The sequence below is a fragment of the Mobula birostris genome, chromosome 4, assembly GCF_030028105.1.
Source record: "Mobula birostris isolate sMobBir1 chromosome 4, sMobBir1.hap1, whole genome shotgun sequence".
NCBI lineage: Eukaryota > Metazoa > Chordata > Chondrichthyes > Myliobatiformes > Myliobatidae > Mobula > Mobula birostris.
The window spans coordinates 68,095,525-68,115,116 of NC_092373.1; the positions used below are offsets into that span (position 1 = coordinate 68,095,525).

Here is a 19,592-nt window from a genome sequence, read left to right on the forward strand (position 1 = left end):
GCCCTTCGGCCCACAGTGCTGTGCCAAACATGAATTACCGAGGGTTACCCATAGCCCTCTATTTTTCTAAGCTCCATGTACTTATCCAGGAGTCTCTAAAATGACCCTCTCATATCTGTCTCCACCATAGTCACCAGCAGCCCATTCTACGCACTCACCACTCTCTGCGTTTTTTTAAAAAAAGAACAACTTACTCCTGACATCTTCTCTGTGCCTGCTTCCAAGAAGCTTAAAACTGTGCCCTCTCACTCTAGCCATTTCAGCCCTGGGGAACAGCCTCTGACTGTCCACACGATCAATGCCTCTCATTATCTTATGCACCTCTATCAGGTCACCTCTCTTCCTCTGTTGCTCCAAGGAGAAAACGCCATGTTCACTTAACCTATTCTCATCAGGCATTCTCCCCAATCCAGGCAACATCCTTGTAAATCTCCTCTGCACCCTTTCTATAGTTACCACATCCTTCCTATAGTGAGGTGACCAGAACTGAACACAGTACTCCAAGTAGGGTCTGACCAGGGTCCTATATAGCTGTGACATTACCTCCTGGCCCTTGAACTCAATCCCACAGTTGCTAAAGGCCAATGCACTATATGCCTTCTTAACCACACAGTCAACCTGTGCAGCTGCTTTTGAGTGTCCTATGGACTCGGACCCCAAGATCTCTCTGATCCTCAACACTGCCAAGAGTCTTACCATTAATACTATATTCTGCCATCATATTTGACCTACCAAAATGAACCACCTCATACTTATCTGGGTTGAACTCCATCTGCCACTTCTCAGCCTAGTTTTGCACCCTATGAATGTCCGGCTGTAACATCTGACAACCCTGCACACTATCCACAACACCCCCAACCTTTGTGTCATCAGCAAATTTAATAAACCATCCCTCCACTTCCTCATCCAGATCATTTATAAAAATCTCTTAAGAGAAGGGGTCCCAGAACAGATTCCTCTGGCACACCACTGGTCACCGACCTCAGTGCAGAATATGACCCATCTACAGCCACTCTTTGCCTTCTGTGGGAAAGCCAGTTCTGGATCCACAAAGCAAGGTCCCCTTGGATCCCATGCCTTCTTACTTTCTCAATAAGCCTTGCATGGGGTACCTTATCAATTACCTTGCTGAAATCCATATACACTACATCTACTGCTCTACCTTCATCAATGTGGTTAGTCACATCCTCAAAAAATTCAATCAGGCTTGTAAGGCACAACCTGTCTTTGACAAAACCATGCTGACTATTCCTAATCATATTATGCCTCACCAAATGTTCATAAATCCTGCCTCTCAGGATCTTTTCCATCAACTTGTCAACCACTGAAGTAAGACTCACTAGTCTATAATTTCCTGGGCTATCCCTACTCCCTTTCTTGAATAAAGGAACAACATCTGCAACCCTCCAATCCTCCGGAACCACCCCGTCCCCATTGATGATGCAAAGATCATTACCAGAGGCTCAGCAATCTCCTCCCTCACCTCCCACAGTAGCCTGGGGTACATCTCATCCGGTCCCGGTGACTTAGCCAACTTGATGCTTTCCAAAAGCTCCAGCACATCCTCTTTCTTAATGAATAAATGCTCAAGCTTTTCAATCTGCTGTAAGTCATTCCTAAAATCGCCAAGACCCTTTTCCGTAGTGAATACTGAAGTAAAGTACTCATTAAGTACCTCTGGTATCTCCTCCAGTTCCATACACACTTTTCCACTGTCACACTTGATTGGTCCTATTCTCTCACGTCTTATCCTCTTGCTCTTCACGTACCTGTAGAATGCCTTGGGGTTTTCTTTAATCCTGCTCACCGAGGCTTTCTCATATCCCCTTCTGGCTCTCCTAATTTCATTCTTAAGCTCCATCCTGCTAGCCTTATAACCTTTTAGATCTCTGTTATAACCCAGTTTTTTGAACCTTTCATAAGCTTTTCTTCTTGACTAGATTTTCAACAGCCTTTGTACACCACGGTTCCTGTACTTTACCATCCTTTCCCTGTCTCATTGGAACATACCTATGCAGAATGCCATGCAATATCCCCTGAACATTTGTCACATTTCTGCTATACACTTCCCGTTCTCAATTTATGCTTCCAAGTTCCTGCCTGATGGCTTCACATTTCCCCTTACTCCAATTAAATGCTTTCCTAATTTGCCTGTTCCTATCCCTCTCCAATGTTGTGGTGTAGAATTGGGATCACTATCCCCAAAATGCTGGCCCACTGAGAGACCCAACACCTGACTAGGTTCATTTCCCAGTACCAGATCAAGTATAGCCTCTCCTCTTGTAGGCTTATCTACAGATTGTGTCAAGAAACCTTCCTGAACACACCTAACAAACTCCACTCCATCTTAACCCCTTGCTCTAGGGAGATGCCAATCAATATTTGGAAAATTAAAATCTCCCACCATGACAACCCTGTTATTATTACACCTTTCAGAATCTGTCTCCCTCTCTGCTCCTCAACATCCCTGTTGCTATTGGGTGGTCTATATAGAAAAGGAACACCCAGTAAAGTTATTGACCCCTTCCTGTTTCTAACTTCCACACACACCCACACTCAATAGACAATCCCTCCATGACTAAAGCTGATCAGCAGTGCCACACCCCCACTTCTCCCTCCCTATCCTTTCTGAAACAACTAAAGCCTGGCACTCTTCCTGCCCCTGAGCCAGCCAAGTCTCTGTAATGGCAACAACACCATACTTCCAAGTACTGATTCACGCTCTAAACTCAACTGCTTTGTTCATGATGCTTCTTGCATTAAAATAGACAACATCTCAAACCATCGATCTGAGCACATCCCTTCTCTATCACCTGCCTATCTTCCTCTCGCGCTGTCTCTAAGCTTCCACTGTTTGTTAGCCAACCGCCCCTTCCTCAGTCTCTTCAGTTCGGTTTCCACCCTCCAGCGATTCTAGTTTAAACTCTTCCGCAATAGCCTGAGCAATATTGAGCAATAGCCTGCCAGGATATTGGTTCCCTTCGGATTCAAGTGCAACCCATCCTTTTTGTACAGGTTACGCCCATCCCAAAAGAGTTCCCAATGATCCAGAAATCTGAATTCCTGCCCCCTGCCCCTGCTCCAATCCCTCAGCCACGCATTTATCCTCCACCTCACTCTATTCCTATACTCACTATACACACAAGCAGTAATCCCTAAATTACTACCTTTGAAGTCCTGCTTCTCAACTTCCTTCCTAACTCCCTGTAGTCTGTTTTCAGGACCTCCTCCCTTTTCCGACCTATGTCATTGGTAGCAATATGTACCACGACCTCTGGCTGTTCACCTTCCCACGTTAGGAGGCAAATTACCATCCGCATTTCTTTCCTGTGTCCACAGAATCACCTGTATGAACCCCTAACAATAGAGTCCCCTCTTCTTTGAAGATGAAGAATAGCTGCAGAAACTAACCTAACCTACTTAGCAGACATTTTTCATCATGTGAACCAGTTGAACAAGTCTCTGCAAGGCCCTGGATAAAATGTTTTGACTTCAAGTGACAAAATTCTTGGATTTAAAAGTAAACAGAATCTTTGGAAAAATCATGTTGCAAAAAGAAATCTTGAAATGTGTTGTTTGGGCTTGAGAGTGAGGAAGGACCAGAAAGTCTTGAGTCTTACTGAAAACCACCTGGAAGAACTGCAGAACAACATTGAACAGTAGTTTTCCTCCCTTCCAACTCGTATCTGTGTGGGTGTGGGACTTTTTCTCTGAATCTTTTGCTCAGCCTGAGAATTCGACTTTGAGAGAGGAAAAAGATGAACTTTGTGAGCTATAGTCTGATCATGCACTCAAGATGAGATTTACTGAGGGGACAAGTTCTAAATTTCTGTGAAAGAAGAGTATCCTGTCATAGGAAAGCAATTAACATTTTGCTGCAGTTTTCAACTTCTTACATGTGTGAGCAAGCTTTTTCTTGTTTAACAAGCATCAAGAGCAAAGATAGGGATCATCTCATTTCAGTTGAAGGTGAAATCCGTGTGCTTATCTCAAGTTCAACCCAGAATTGAGTATTTGTGCAGTATAAAAAAACAAGCACAGGTTTCAAATGCTAGGCTTACATTTGAGCCTGATCATTACACTTCGTAAGGAAATGTTTTTTTCAAAGTTTTGTATAAAATTGTGTCTTGGGCTGTATTTTCATTCGTATTGCTTTGGCTTATAATTTTTAGTAACTTTACTATTTAACATTGTCAATAAATTTTCATGTTGTAAATAGCATTAATTAAAATCATTTTACAATCTTTATTTAAATTAAATCTACCAAGCCTACCTTTTGAAAGATTAAATCCCATTTTGGCTTAAGCCAGTTATTTAACAGAAATTTATTATTTTTGCCTCATGAGTTTTTCAGATTTATGAAAGGAAAAGATTTATTTCAAGGAAGATAAGCTGAGCTACCTGTTTTCTTTTCAAGAAAGGTTGGCTAAAAATTCATTCTCTACTCAAAACAGCACTGGCAATTACTTTTGGATTACTATATCTACAACTTACTGATCACACTAACATACCGTGAGCTGCAGACATAATAATATTTACACAGGGGTTCTCTGAGACCTGAAAATTATTTCAAGGTTTCCTCCAGGGCAAAAAAGTTGAGAAAGACTGCTCTAGATATTGGGGTATATACTATACTAGTAAATATAGAAGATAACAGCACAGTACAGGCCCTTCAGCCCATGAAGTTCAGCATACTCTTAAGATCAATCGAATCCTTTTCTCCTTCATAGTCTATCAATTTTCTTTTATTCATGACCCTATCTAAGGGTTTCTTAAATGTCCGTACTGTATCTGCCACTACCACTACTGCTGGCAGCACATTCCACACATCCAGCAATTTTTTTTAAAAGAAAACTTGTTTCTGACATTCCCCTCCCTCCCCCCATACTTTCTTCCAGTCATCTCAAGATTATGCCCTTTCTTTTTAGCCATTTTCACCTTGGGAAACTGTCTCAAGCTATCTACTTGATTGTCTTGTACACCTCTATCAAGTCACTTTTCATTCTACTTTGCTCCAAAGGGAAAACCCCTAGAGCTTGCTCAACATATCCTCATAAGACATGCTCTCCAAATCAAATAGCATCCTGGTAAATCTCCTCTGCACCCTCTTTCTAAAGCTTCCATATCTTTCTTAAAATGAGACCAGAACTGTACACAATATTCCAAGTGTGGTCTAACCAGGATTTTATAGACTGCAACATTTACTTTGCAGCTCTTGAACTCCAGTCCCCTGACCAATAGAGGCCAGTACAACGTACACCTTCTTAAGCCTATCAGCTTGTGTGGCAACTTTGAGGGATCTATGGACCTGGATGCCAGGATCCCTCTTCCATCACACTGCTAAGATTCCTGCCACTAACCTTGTATTCTGCCTTCAAATTCAACCTTCCAAAGTGAATCACTTCACTTTTTTCAAGATTAAACTCCAAGTGCCACTTCTCAGCCTATCACTGCATCCTGTCAATGTTTTGTTGTAACTGAATAACCTTCCACACTGTCCACAGCTCCACCAACCAAGGTGTCATATACAAACTTACGAACCCACCTTTCCACTCCAGGGATTTCCCCACCATTGAAGTAAGACATGCTGGTCTGTAATTCCCAGGGTTATATCTACTCCCTTTCTTGAACAAAGGAATAGCATTTGCCACCCTCCAATCATCTGGTATCCTCCTATGGCCAGGGAAGATGCAAAGATCATCGCCAAAAATGCAGGAATCCCCTTCCCTTGCTCCCCATAGTGGTCTGGGGTATAACCTATCCAGATATTTTTCAGAAGTTCTAGCACGTCCTCTTTCTTAACATCAACATGTTCTAGCATATCAATCAACCTGTTTTATACACTGACCTCTCAAATGTGAAGGTCCCTCTCACTGGTGATTTTTGAAGCAAGGTATTCATTAAGGACTTCCCCTACCACCTCTGACTCTAGGCACATTTCCTCTTCTATCCCCGAGCAATCCTACCCTAGTGATATTATCAGAGTAAGCTGTAGTGCTTTTCACTGTGCAACTGGCATTCTCGCTATCTGTGTTTCATGGGAGGAGGCTGGAAAGGGATCACAATCACCGGCAGATGCTGGAAACCTTGAATAACGTACTCACAAAATGCTGAAGTTCAGGCAGCATTTTTGTAGTGAAATAGACAGTAGCCATTTCAAGTCAAGACTTTCTTAAGGGGAGGATATTGGGAAGGAAAAGCGTTTAAAGAAAAGGGAAAGGAAATTCAATTGATCGGGCCTGAACAAAACAGTTTTGGTGAAATAATGTGTTTTGCAAATAATTTTAGCTTTGACAATGTCAAATTTGAGTGATATTTAAAACTAAAACATTATCATGTTTTAAATAGTTTTTTTTAAACCAACCTGAAATCAATGCCAAGTTTTCTAAATCTTATGTAGAGGCTTTAGGTTTAAATTGAGAGGGGAAAGATTTTAGAGGTGTCTGTGGGGCAACTTTTTCACACAGAGGGAGGTGGATATATGAAATGAGCTGCCAGAGAAGTCGGAGGTTGGTATCCAATACGATACTAAGACGACATTTAGACATGCGTATACAGATAGAGCGATGTTGACCAAACACAGGAAAATGCAACAAGCTCAAGTAGACAACTTGGCTCGCACAAATGAGCTAGGCCTGTTTTTGTGCTGTGTAATCTTAGGAATCAGTGCCTCTGCAGGAGAAAGCATTTCTGTTTCTGCGAGAAATAACGGGACACATAACATTATGCCCTCTGACTTTTATGTGAACGATACATAGGCAAACTTTTTTCGACATTTGCATGAGACATTTCGTTTTGGAAATGACATTAGATGTTCCTGTCCTGTGCCAACATTGACAGTATTGAGAATCTAGTTATACTTAGTTGTAAATGGCATGGTCTGTCTAAAATCTAACATCAGCCATTCTTATTTTATATTCCAAAACATACATTATTCCAGACTCTGTTCTATTCCTTGAAAATGATTCAAGGATCTGCCCAAAGTATCCTTGAAAAAATGTAGCATTCCACTGCTTCTTGGATCCATTGGGCCTTTATCAAAAGAATATTTGGAATGAGATGGATAACCTTTGCCATGTATTGGGAGCACACAAAAACGCATCTGATAATCCAACCACTGCATTACCCTGTCACCTACTTCCATCCCCATCTATAAAGAGTTGAGTTCCAATATTCCTCTCATTAATCACATCCAGAAGCTACAAAACTGGAATGCAAGCAAGTTGCCCTTTATCCTAGGCGACTGCCAAAAACGAAGGTGGTTCCAAATAATCGTATAAATAAGAATCTTTCATTAAGCTGAATATGAACTGTTTTTTATTTAGACAAATCTTTGATTTAATCTTTCTGGTACATGTCCAGCCAGAGTCCAGAAGTAGGCTATTTGAGTAATCTGGGTGTTGCTGCATATCGGTACAAAGTTTACAGTGGAAAATCCAAGGGTTGACAGTAGGATTTTCCTGTTTTGCATCAGCATCATAAAGGCATCGATATAGTGCCTTGAAAAAGTATTTAGCCCCCTGTGAGCATTGCAAGCATGGATTTTGATCAATTTAATTGAGAATTTTTATTTGTGAATCACATACTCCTTATTTCACAGAAGAGTCCCATAAACAGGGAAAATTGTAAAGCATGAAAAACTAAAAACTTAAAAAAAAAACTGAAATGTCACTCTAGTCATGGTGTAAAAGTTGATGATATGATATGAAGGTTAAACTGTCACATCTGCTACACCCTCACCTTTTAGCTTGATTGTCCTTCACCCATTTTGATTCCTTCTACACCCATTTCTGTTTCAGTTAATCGGTTTAGGTTATTCAACTCATTAAGTTATTGATCATTGGCAATCTTTGTTTAATCATGCACTGTGCTGTATACCTACAAAGTAATTAAGTTTTTTAAATTTGAAAAGTGATCCATTACTCAATTTGTTACTTTCTTTAACAAAATACAAAAATTACTCTCACATTTTGGGCAGGGGGAATTAATAAATTAATATTTGGAAATCTAAAGTTTGCTCTTTACTGAAACATTAATGCAGAAGACAAAAATGAACATCTGAAACAAAATTTATATAATAAATGTAGGGTGCCTAAGCCTTCACAGTACTGTAACTTTTTTCTCTCTCTTTTGGCAGCTGCGGGGGTACAGTTGGAGCCATTTTAACGTGTCCTCTGGAAGTGGTGAAAACTAGACTGCAGTCATCATCTGTTACATTCTATATCCCAGAAGTTCATCTCAGCGCAATAAATGGAGCCCGTGTGGGTCGGGTAGCTCGTGTTTCGCCTGGCCCTCTGCATTGTTTAAAGTAAGTATTGGATGTTTCCAAGATGTGAATCCAGCTTCAGGGTACCTTTTAGTTTAGACTGATTTGAAGTTTAAATTAAATCATCAGTTACAACTAGAATGGATGCCTTCTGATACTTTAATCAAAGTGGGCATGTTTCGAATATAAACCTAAATAATGTCAGCTAGTATTTTACCCAAGTATAATACCATAACCAAATTCATCTTCCAGTGAGAGTCTTGTGAGTCAGGAGTTAACAAATCTGGTTTCTAGCTGGAAAATCTGGGAAGAGTTTATTCATCATATATGCCGGGGATTCAAGAGACCCCTTTTCAAATCTGGTTTATTTCTATTTTTATTTCACTAATGAATAATATCTTACAAGCCTTACCTTTGCATTTTTATGCACTGATGTGTCCAGCAAAGAAACTCATTTTATTGTATGTCCCAGCAAAATTGATTTCACAAGAATCTGTAGTTTAGCTGAAGCAGGTGATAATGGTGCCTCATTTCTTGTCTGTTATTTGTGAATACTGTTTACATCTATGAGCTAAGTTGAAGGTATGTAAGTCTCTCAAAGACATCTTCGTATCTGACCTTCACCAGTTGACATCATTCTTAAAAGTCTGTTCCTCATACCGGATTGCTGTGCGTATATGTCTGAACCCACCAGCTGGTAGACTTTGAGTCTTGGGATCCAATCTGATCATTACTCCATTTTCAGAGTGGTAATCAAAATAAATCATTCACTAAAATTTCTTACACCTATCGTTCCTCATATACTTACCATTTATGCCTTAAAATTTCGGGCAGAGTTTTCACTGCACTGGGAGATACTATTTCTTTCAGCATAATCCTCGACGTGTTATTCCAGTGACATCCCAGCAAGTAGATTCTTTTACTGAAGGTGCTGTTTGCACAAGGGCCTTTTCTCTGCATGCTTCTCTGACAGAAATAGAAGGTGCATTGGGTAGAGGAAAGGGTTTTAGAGCAGAAGAATTGTTGGAAATCAGTTGGATAAACAATGAAACACCCAATAGTTTTTCTAATTTTCTCTTTGATGATAATTATAAGAGGAAAAGCCTAATGATCATCCAGACAAAGTGCCTATAACTGTAGTTAGGAGGACTTCTACATCCAGTGAGCAATTAATTTGTGGGAAAAAGTCGTATGGAAAGCACAACCTTACTCAAGCATGCGAGTTTGAATGTCTTGTAAGGTTACAAGTTCCAGGCAAGGCTGTCTGTATTTTTTTTTTATAATTCAAACATCAATTATATGACTTCCATCTGAAAATATCAATCCCATATTTGTGTTATTAATGACACATGATCTTGCAAAAGTTGGAAAGGGAATTAGAATTCAAAACTGAATAAAGGGAGGAGACATAAAAGTAGAAAATGTAGGAATTACTTGCAGGTCAAGGTGCTTCTATGGAAAGTGAAATGATGTTCCTGTTTTGAATCAGCGGCTGTTCATTGTGCCTCAAATGTAAAAGTTAAAGGTTTAGGCCAATATCCGTTCATTAGAGCTGGCCATGTTGGAAAGAGTTGGTCGTACAAGATTTTGGATTGAAGTTCCCGTGACATAAAAGTGAATTATAGGTGTTTCCTATAATTATATATTAAGATAGTATAAAAGTTTAGACAGGTCCCAGTGGGATGGAGAATTTAAGGGATAGTTAAATGGAATTTCAGGATTACCTTTGTAAACTCTGTTCTGCAAAGTTGTCACCTTTCTTTCATCTGATAGTGTGGAATGGCTCTTTGGTGGGCAGAGAAGAGGTGAAGAAGCAGATGTTGCACTATGTTTTTTGATGGAAAGATGCAGTGAGAGAGATATGGTTGGTGGAGACGGAACAATGCGTTGCTGTGTTGTCAAGTCAATTGAGGAAATACGTGGACTTAAAATCAATATTGGGCACTAATCCATTGCCCGTCAAACAGGGAAAAATCTTGACGTTAGGCTATGTGAATGTGAGAGCAGGGTTGAAATTATATGTAAAGATGATAAATGATTTGACTTCAATGTACAAGTCAAATATATAGAAATGTAGTACTCAGATCATTTGAGTCATCAGTGAACCAGAAAAAGAGGAATGGAATGGTTCTGATTAGGGCTGGAAAATAACTGTTTCATGTATCTCACCTGGAAGGTGACATGCAGGATCCTATAGCTACACCTTTAGTTTGGTGGAAGTGAGTGAGTCAAAGAGGAATTGTTCATTGTGACATTGTTTGCCCACGTTTGCGTCTGTGGAGAGAAGCCTGTTGAAACTCTGTTCAAAGAAGCAAAGAGCCGTGCTGCCATTTGTAATTTTGAATCAGGTTTGCGGGTCTGGCAAGTGTGACATAAAACACTGACTGTGAATAAGTATATTATTCATTTATTTACAAACGTTTGACCAAATATTCATGTTCCCCAAGTTACGGAAACTACAAACATTGCTTAGTTAAAAATGTGAGCAGAGCATACTTTCCATGCACCACTTGTCTTAAACAAAGGAGGAGAGAAAGAACCATCCGTAAGTACTCTGTATACCCAGGATATTTGAAACTGGATACCAGGCAGCTATCCAAAGGGACCAAACACTAACAAATCATTCGAAGAAGGATCTTTCAATGAGGTCATACTCCTCATTCTTCTAAAAATCCAGCGAATACAGGCCCAAGCTATCAAACACTCCACACACATTAATCCTTTCATTCCCAGAATCATTGTTGTGAACCTTCTCTGGACCTTCTCCAGTGCCAGCGCATCATTCTTAGATAAGGGGCCCAAAACTGCTTGCAGTACTCAAAGTGTGGTATAACCAATGCCTTATGAAGTGGTAGCTTTACATCCTTGCTCTTATATTCTACTCCTGCTGAAATGGCTGCTACCATTGCATTTACCTTCCTTACTACTGGGTCATCTGCGAGTTAGCCTTTGGGGAATCCTACACGAGGACTCCCAAGTCCTTTTGCACATTTGATTTTTTTTAAAATTTTGTACCGGTTTAGAAAATAGCTTACACCTTTATTACGTCTACCAATGTGCATGACCATATACTTCCCTAAACTATATTCCACCTGCCACCACTTTGCCCATTCTCCCAATCTATCCAAGTCCTGCTGCAGACTCCATGCTTCCTCAACATTACTTGTCCCTCCGCCTATCTTCATTTTGTCCACAAACTTGGCCTCAAACCCATCAATTCCATCATCCAAAGCATTGACATATAACCTAAGAAGTCACCCAACACAGAACCCTGTGGAACACCACTACTCACTGGCAGTCAACCAGAAAAGGCCCCCTTTATACCCATTCTGTGCCTCTTGCCAGTCAGTCAATCTTCTATCCATGCTAGGATCTTTCCTGTGGTACCTTGGGCTCTTATCTTGAGTGGCACGTTGTTAAAAGCCTTCTGAAAATCCACATAAACAACATCTATTGACTCTCCCTTGGCTATCTTACATGTTATTTCCTCAAATAATTCCAGCAGATGTGTAAGGCAAGATTTCCCCCTAAGGAAACTATGCTGACTTTGGCCTGTTTTATCATGTGCTTATAAGTATCCCAAAACTTGATCCCCTTAATGATGGACTTCTTAACCACTGATGTCAGGCCAACTGGCCTATAATTTCCTTTCCTCTACCTCCCTCCATTCTTAAAGAGTGGAGGACATTTGTAATTTTCTATACCTCTGGAGCCACTGCAGGATCTGGTGATTCTTGAAAGATCTTTACTTACAGGATTTGGAGGGTCACCAGTAGTTTAGAAATTGCTCACAGTGTTACTAAGTTTAGGTCCGTCCCTTGATGGTTACAGTAACATGATTCACCCATAGCCTCATGAAGGAGCTTCGGTGCAGGGTGGGAGGCAGGGTGTGCAATCGCGGTAAGTAGGTTGATGCAGTTGCATTGGCAAGAATCATCCCTATGGGCAGTGCAGACCTGTGCTCTCCTTACAGTTCTAGTTTAGTTACTAAAGTAAAACAAAGAATTAAACTCACTATGATTCAGGGCCATAAACATACTGGCAAGCCACCTTCTGAATGTATAAGACACCTGGAGCACACCCAACAACTTGACTGGGTAGTATGCAGCGCATATTCTTAACTAAGATAGTGTTAGGATAGTGGATCTCTGTTTAGTTTCTGATCCTTGGGGTTCTTTCGGCAGTCAAAAATGGCAAATGCTCTTAATTCAAGATTTAAGTTTGTTTCAGAGTACAAACGTACAAATGCTAAGCAAACTAAATAAAGAGCTGAGAAACAATGCTGAGAAGGGAATTAATGCTAATGGGTGTGTGAGAAAAGGGGGTGCCCTGGGTGCTGGAGGTCCTTAGTAATGGACGCTGCCTTTCTGAGACACCACTCCTTGAAGGTGTCCTGGGTACTTTGTAGGCTAGTACTCAAGATGGAGCCACTTAAATTTACAACTCTCTGCAGCTTCTTTCAGTCCTGTATAGTAGCCCCCCCCCCCCCATATTAGACAGTAATGCAGCCTGTCAGAATGCTCTCCACAGTATATCTATAGAAGTTTTTGAATGTACTTGTGCACATACCAAATCTCTTCAAAGTCCTAATGAAGTATAGTCGTTGTCTTGCCTTCTTTATGACTGCATCAATATGTTGAGACCAGGTTAGGTCCTCAGAGATCTTGACACCCAGGAACTTGAAGCTGCTCACTCTCTCCACTTCTGATCCCTCTATGAGGATTGGTATGTGTTCCTTTGTCTTACCCTTCCTGAAGTCCACAATCAGCTCTTTCGTCTTACTGATGTTGAGCGCCAGGTTGTTGCTGCGACACCACTCCGTTAGTTGGTATATCTCGCTCTTGTATGCCCTCTCGTCACCATCTGTAGGTAAGATAAAGAAAATTCCTTCAAAATAAATTTGGTAATAGGCTACATAAATAAAACAGTTACATCACATGGGTAATGTGCTAATACTTAACCAATGAAAAATGAGAAAGGTGATAAACTGTTAGTTTAGCTACTATACTGCTTTCTGCCAGTGAGTGTGAAAAATACATGAGTTTCTTAAAAAGTATACATCTTATAAAAAGTATCTTTAAAAAAAAAGACAGTTGTTTCCAACAGGAGTGTTAGTGTCATGAGGTAGTTCACCAGAAAACAGATGCACAAACTATCCTTCCAGGCAGTTCTTGTATCGGTTATCACTTGAGATTTTCTCAAGGATCTCAAACCTAGGAATAAATTCTGGTCATCAGGGACTTACTAAGTTACGACATCATTTCTATGAGTTTGATAAGCTTCTACCCATGGAGATAACATACACAATAACAAGTACATAATCGCAACCCATACATTTAGGTAACTGCATAAAGTCCATGGGAGATGCACAAATAACCTCCTAGGGGAGGACTCAGCAGCAGAAATACCGGCAATGTCTTTCAGGATTGTGTCTGTGGCAAGTCATACAGTTACTGCTACTTTTCTTGCTAAGGTTGAGAATCACTCATCAATTATACCCATCATCGTTGTAGTCTTGCACATAGTATGCCTTCGTCCTAATGCATCATGCTGTAATTGTACTAGTTCATTAAAGGATTTGGAAAGTATTGCCAACTTGATCACTCTGGAGTGCTACGTGGCCATAAATATGTGCTCTACGTTGCCTTAGAAAAGATGTCAGCTCTTTTGTTCCCTCTAGCTATTTCAGGCTTCCCATTAGTATGAGCCGCAGAATTTTTACAATAATTGTTGTAAGTAAATGAAAATTAGGAAAATGTTCGTCGTTAATTCACAGTGTTTATCAGAGTTCCGAAGAGGTGAAAAACCCATGTAATTGGTCATAGCCCACAATTGTCCATTGTCATCTACATAACAAAATTCAGTGTAAGTGCTTACAGCAGCTAGCTGCAAGGATGCAGACTTTGTTCAGGTTGAGCTACTATATGAGGTGGAGGAAAAACCAAAGAAAATAACATACAGACTTACACCAGGTGACATTTTACAACAGGCAATTAAAATAGTACAAGATCTTAAGTACTATTCAGAAATGGGTTACCTAAAGTAAACTGCATAGGCTATGGTGCTGGTGGTGGTGGAAGCAAAAACTGTTACCGAAGATGCTTTGGCCCAGTGGCCAGGCTGTCCACAAACAAAAACATACCCCTTAGGGCATTCCCATGTTGTACCCCTATCGTGACCACCATCCACTTTCCATTTTTGTGGGCCTGAATCAAAGAACTATAAAATTATACATTTAGAATAGCTCAATGGCAGGACTTTGCGTGCAGAGTGGTGCAGACAGCCCAATGCATCTGTAGATGTGAACTTCCCACTATTCAAGACATTTACAGAGACAGATGTGTAAAAAGGGCCCGAAGGATCACTGGGGACCCAAGTTACCCCAACCATAAACTGTTCCAGCTGCTACCATCTGGGAAACAATACCACAACATAAAAGCCAAAACCAATAGGCTCCAGTACAGCTTCTTCCACCAGGCCATCAGACTGATTAATTCACATTGATACAATTGTATTTCTGTGCTAATTGACTGTCCTGTTTATTACAAATTACTATAAATTATATATTGCACATTTAGATGGAGATGTAACATAAAGATTTTTACTCCTTGTGTATGTGAAGGATGTAAGTAATAAAGTCATTTCAATTCAAATATGTCTCTGCTGTTCAAAACAAAAATTACCAGTCACAAGTAGGTCACATGAGCCATATGTGTATAAAGCGGGTAAAGTTGAAACCAAAGTTTACAGTGAAATTTTAAGCAGAAGTTACTCTGGTAATGATTAGTGAAAATGTCATTGCCAGAGACCCCACCTGAGCAGCTGGGGCTCTAGCACTGAGTTTGGTCCTGTAGCTCAGAAGGGACAAGAGAAAAGAGGACTGTAGTAGTGGTAGGGATTCCATAGTTAAAGGAGTAGACATGAGATTCTGTGAATGAAAGAGACACCAAAATGGTATGTGGTCTCACAGGTGTGACAGTTAAAGACATCTTGGATCAGTCCACGGGGGAGGGTGAGCAGACAGAAGTCTTGGTACATATTGTCACCTTTGACATAGGTAGAAAAGGAGGTCCTGAAGAGAGAATTTAGGAGCTAGGTAGAAAGTTGAAAGGAAGGACCATCTAGGTAGCAATCTCCAGATTGCTGCCTGTGCCTCGTGCCAGTGAGGATAATAATAGGAGCATTTGGTAGATGAATGCATGGCTGAGGAACTGGTGCATGGAACAGGGGCTCAGATTTCTGGATCATTGGGATCTTTTCTGTGGAAGGTATGGCTGTACAAAAGGGACAGGTAATTCCTAAATCCAAGGGGGACCAGTACCCTTGTGGGTAAGTTTGCTAGAGCTGTTAGGGAGGGTTTAAACTAATTTGGCAGGGGGATAGGAACTGGAGTGATAGGGCTGTTGGTTTACAAGCAGAGGCAATGTGTAGTGAGACTGTCAGGAAGAACAGGCTGATGATAGCAAAATTGCAGTCAATAGGATCAGTTGCAGTGTAGGAGGACAAAATTGAAAAGGCTTTTGGTTACAGGATTGAGTGTTTTTTATTTGAATACATGCATTTTATGGAATAACGTAGATGATCTCGTAGTGCAGTTAGAAATTGGCAGGTATGAAGTTGTGAGCATCACTGAGTCATGGCTGAAAGAAGAATATAGTTGGGAGCTTAACATCTGTTGATACATGTTGTATCAAAAGGTTAGGTAGAGGGGGTTGTGTGGCTCTGTTGACTTAAAAAAAAATGAAATCAAATACGTAAAAAGGGGTGACATAGGATTGTAAGATGTAAAAGCCTTGTGGGTAGAGTTAAGCAAATTAAAGGGTAACACCTGATGGGTGTTATATACAGGCCTCCGAACAGTAGTCAGGATGTTGACTACAAATTACAATGGGAGTTAGAAAAGGCTTGTCAAAAGGGCAGTGCTATGATTGCCATGGGGGATTTCAATATGCAGGTAGATTGGGAAAATCAGGTTGGTGCTGGATGCCAAGAGAGAGATTTTGTAGGATGTCCACGAGAGAGCTTTTTAGAGTAGCTTGTGGTTGAGTCCACTAGGGAATCTGCTATTCTGGATTGGGTGGTATGTAATGAACCAGAGTTGATTAGGGAGCTTAAGATAAAGGAACCCTTAGGAAGCAGTGATGATGATCGAATTCGCCCTGCAATTTGAGAGGGAGAAGCTAAAGTCAGGTGTATCAGTATTACAGTGGAGTGAAGGGAATTACAGAGACATGAGAGAGGAGTTGGCCAAAGTTGATTGGAAGGGAATAATAGCAGGGATGACAGAAGAGCAGCAATGGCTAGAGTTTCTGGAAGCAATTCAGAAGGCGCAGGATAGATACATACCAAAGAAGTAGTCTAAAGGCAGGATGACTCAACTGTGGCTGACGAGAAGTCAAAGCCAACTTAAATGCAAAAGAGAGGGCATGTAATAGAGCAAAAATTAGTGATTATTAGAGGATTGAGGCTTAAAACCAACATAGGCAGCTAAAAAAAAAAAGCTATAAGAGGCGGAAAAAATGAAATTTGAAGGTAAGCTAGCAATAAGTATCAAGGAGGATACCAAAGTTTTTTTCAGATATATAAAAAGTAAGAGAAGGGAGAGTAGATTGGACCACTGGAAAATGATGCTGGAGAGGTAATAATGCAGGACAAAGAAGTGGCAGATGAACTGAATAAGTATTTTGCATCAGTCTTCACTGTGGAAGACTAACAGTATGCCAGAAATGTGAGGGTGTTGGGGGACGAAAGTGAGGGTAGTTGCTAATACTGGGGGGGGGGGGGTGCTTGGGAAGCTGAAAAGTGAACCTATCTCAAGTAGACCAGATGGACTACACCCTAGCTAGGGTTCTGAAGAAGGTGGCTGAAGAGATTGTGGTGGCATTAGTAGTGATCTTTTAAGAATCACTTGATTCTACCATGGTTCTGGAGGACTGAAAAATTGCAGATGTCACTCCACTCTTCAAGAAGGGAGAGGGACAGGAGAAAGGAAATTGAAGGTCAGTTGGTCTGACCTTGGTTGTTTGGAAGATGTTAGGGTCAATTGTTAAGGATATGGTTTGAAGGTACTTGGAGACATATGGTAAAATAAGCCATAGCATGGTTTCCTCAAGAAAAAACCTTATCTGACAAATCTTTTGGAATTCTTTGAGGAAATAATGGACAAGATAGAGAAAGTAGATTCAATTGATGCTGTTTACGTGGATTTTCAGAAGGCCTTTTGACAAGGTGCCACGCATGAGGCTGCGTAACAAGATAAGAGCCCATGGCACTAGAGGAAAGATCCTAGCATGGATAGAAGATCGGCTGACTTGCAGGAGGCAAAAAGTGGGAATGAATGGGGCCTTTTCTGGCTGGCTGTCAGTGATTAGTGATGTTCCACAGGGTTCAGTGTTGGCGTCACTACTTTTTTTTCTGTTGTAAACATAACAAGCAGGATAGACAAAGGAGAATCGGTGAATGTTCTGTACTTGGACATTCAGAAGGCCTTTGACAAGGTGCCGCACATGAGGTTGCTTAACAAGAGCCCATGGTATTACAGGAAAGATACATAACATGGATAGAGCATTGGGTGATTCGCAGGAGATAAAGAGAACAACTAATGGAAGCCTTTTCTGATTGGCTACCTGTAACTAGTAATGTTCCACAGGGGTCAAAATTGGGACTGCTTTTTAATGTATGTCAATGATTCTGATGAAGGAATTGATGGCTTTGTGACCCAAGTTTGTGGGCGGTACGATGATAGGTGAAGGTGCAGGTAGTGTTTAAGAAGCAGGGAGGCTGCAGAAAGGCTTGGACAGATTAGGAGAATGGGTAAAGAAGTGGCAAATGGAATACAGTGTCAAGAGTTGTATGGTCATGCACTTTGGTAGAAGGAATAAATATTTTCCAAATGGGGAGAAAATTCAATAATCCATAGGGCAAAAGGATTTAGGAGTCCTCGTACAGAATTCCCTAAAGGTTACTATGCAAGTTGAATCAGTGCTGTGGAAGGCAAATGCAATGTTAGGATTAATTTTGACAGGACTGGAATATAAAAGCAAGGATGTAATGCTGAGGCTTTATGAGGCAATGGTGAGGCCTCATGGAGTATTGTGAGCAGTTTCTTGTGAGAGTTGTGTGTTGCTTCTCAACATAATGCTTTCTGGGGTCCATAATGTACAAATATGCATGCTGCCAGAGTCCTTTAGAGGTCCAGGACAGGGAACTTTCATGCTGTTATTTACAAGCACATGCATGGACACGCATACCCAAACACCCACGTCCATACGCACAGAGGCACACACATTTATTGATTTTTTCACTGGACCACGGCAATTTTTTCCTTGGCACAGGACCTAACCCGACCGCAGTAACATCTCCATGTGCTTCCTACAGGACGCAACCCAGACTAGGGCACCCCTTTTCCCTGTGCTTGTGTGAGACCCTACTTGGACCGTGGCATTCCCCTATATTTTAAAAGGTGCAGCTTTCCTATGTTGGCGACTAAGATGTTGGCATACATTGACTACAGGAGCAGCAGCAGACTCAGTCCCCCTTGCTCAAACATGAGCAACATAGGATTCAGGACTGATTGGGGCTGAATTCCTTTCCCCCGTATAATGAAGTCAAGAGTTGGCCATCTTGGTGGAACCTCCAACTAATGTCATCGCTGATAATAAACTAAAATAACTGGACCCAGAATAAACACACCCTTATGCCTCAACCATGCTGTATTTTACTTGTACACAGGAGAACAGCATGAACCCTGTCACCTCACTGTTCTGAATTCTGAACAGGGAAATGCCATTTTTATGCAGAATTGACTAGTAGTTATGAATGTTGACAATTTAGTAAACTGTATGTATGAATTCATTGCTTGCAAGAATAATCACCATTCACAATATAGGTGTTAAAAGTCAATAGAAACTACAAGCTGTTAGTGGCTGGTGCATTGTTAAGCAATTGTCCCTTGGATATGTTTGCCTTGGATTGCTTATCTTGACTGCAGACCCCTGGTGTGCAACATGGAACTATGCTCTTCAAAGACCTTCTTGCCTGTGCTGTCTGCACTCCATTTGCAATCTGTCCTTGTCTGGACAATATGTTAACCCTTGCTTTCTTGCAGTTTCCCCAATATCTCAACCTAAATCATCTTAAGTAGACATGTTAGTGGAGCCTTGTGAGTGTGTTTATGTACCTCAGTCAGTATGTGTAAACAGAACTCCTAAAACTACCACATAGCTAGCTAATGGATAGTTGACTAATTGCTTCTGCAATTGAATATCTTGTCTTGCTAGCAAACTTTTGTTTACCATTTAGAAAGAAGCTTCTTGGCCCATTTCCT

At 40.8% G+C, this 19,592-nt stretch overlaps 1 protein-coding gene across 1 annotated transcript in view; it reads left to right on the forward strand.

Moving 5' to 3' along the window:
• Nucleotides 1-19,592, forward strand: part of slc25a36a (solute carrier family 25 member 36a) — an 89,743-nt gene that overhangs the window by 33,624 nt on the left and 36,527 nt on the right. The window contains exon 2 of the mRNA XM_072255502.1: nt 8,138-8,308. Coding sequence (XP_072111603.1) covers nt 8,138-8,308 — 171 coding nt within the window. The remainder of the gene's footprint in view (nt 1-8,137; nt 8,309-19,592) is intronic.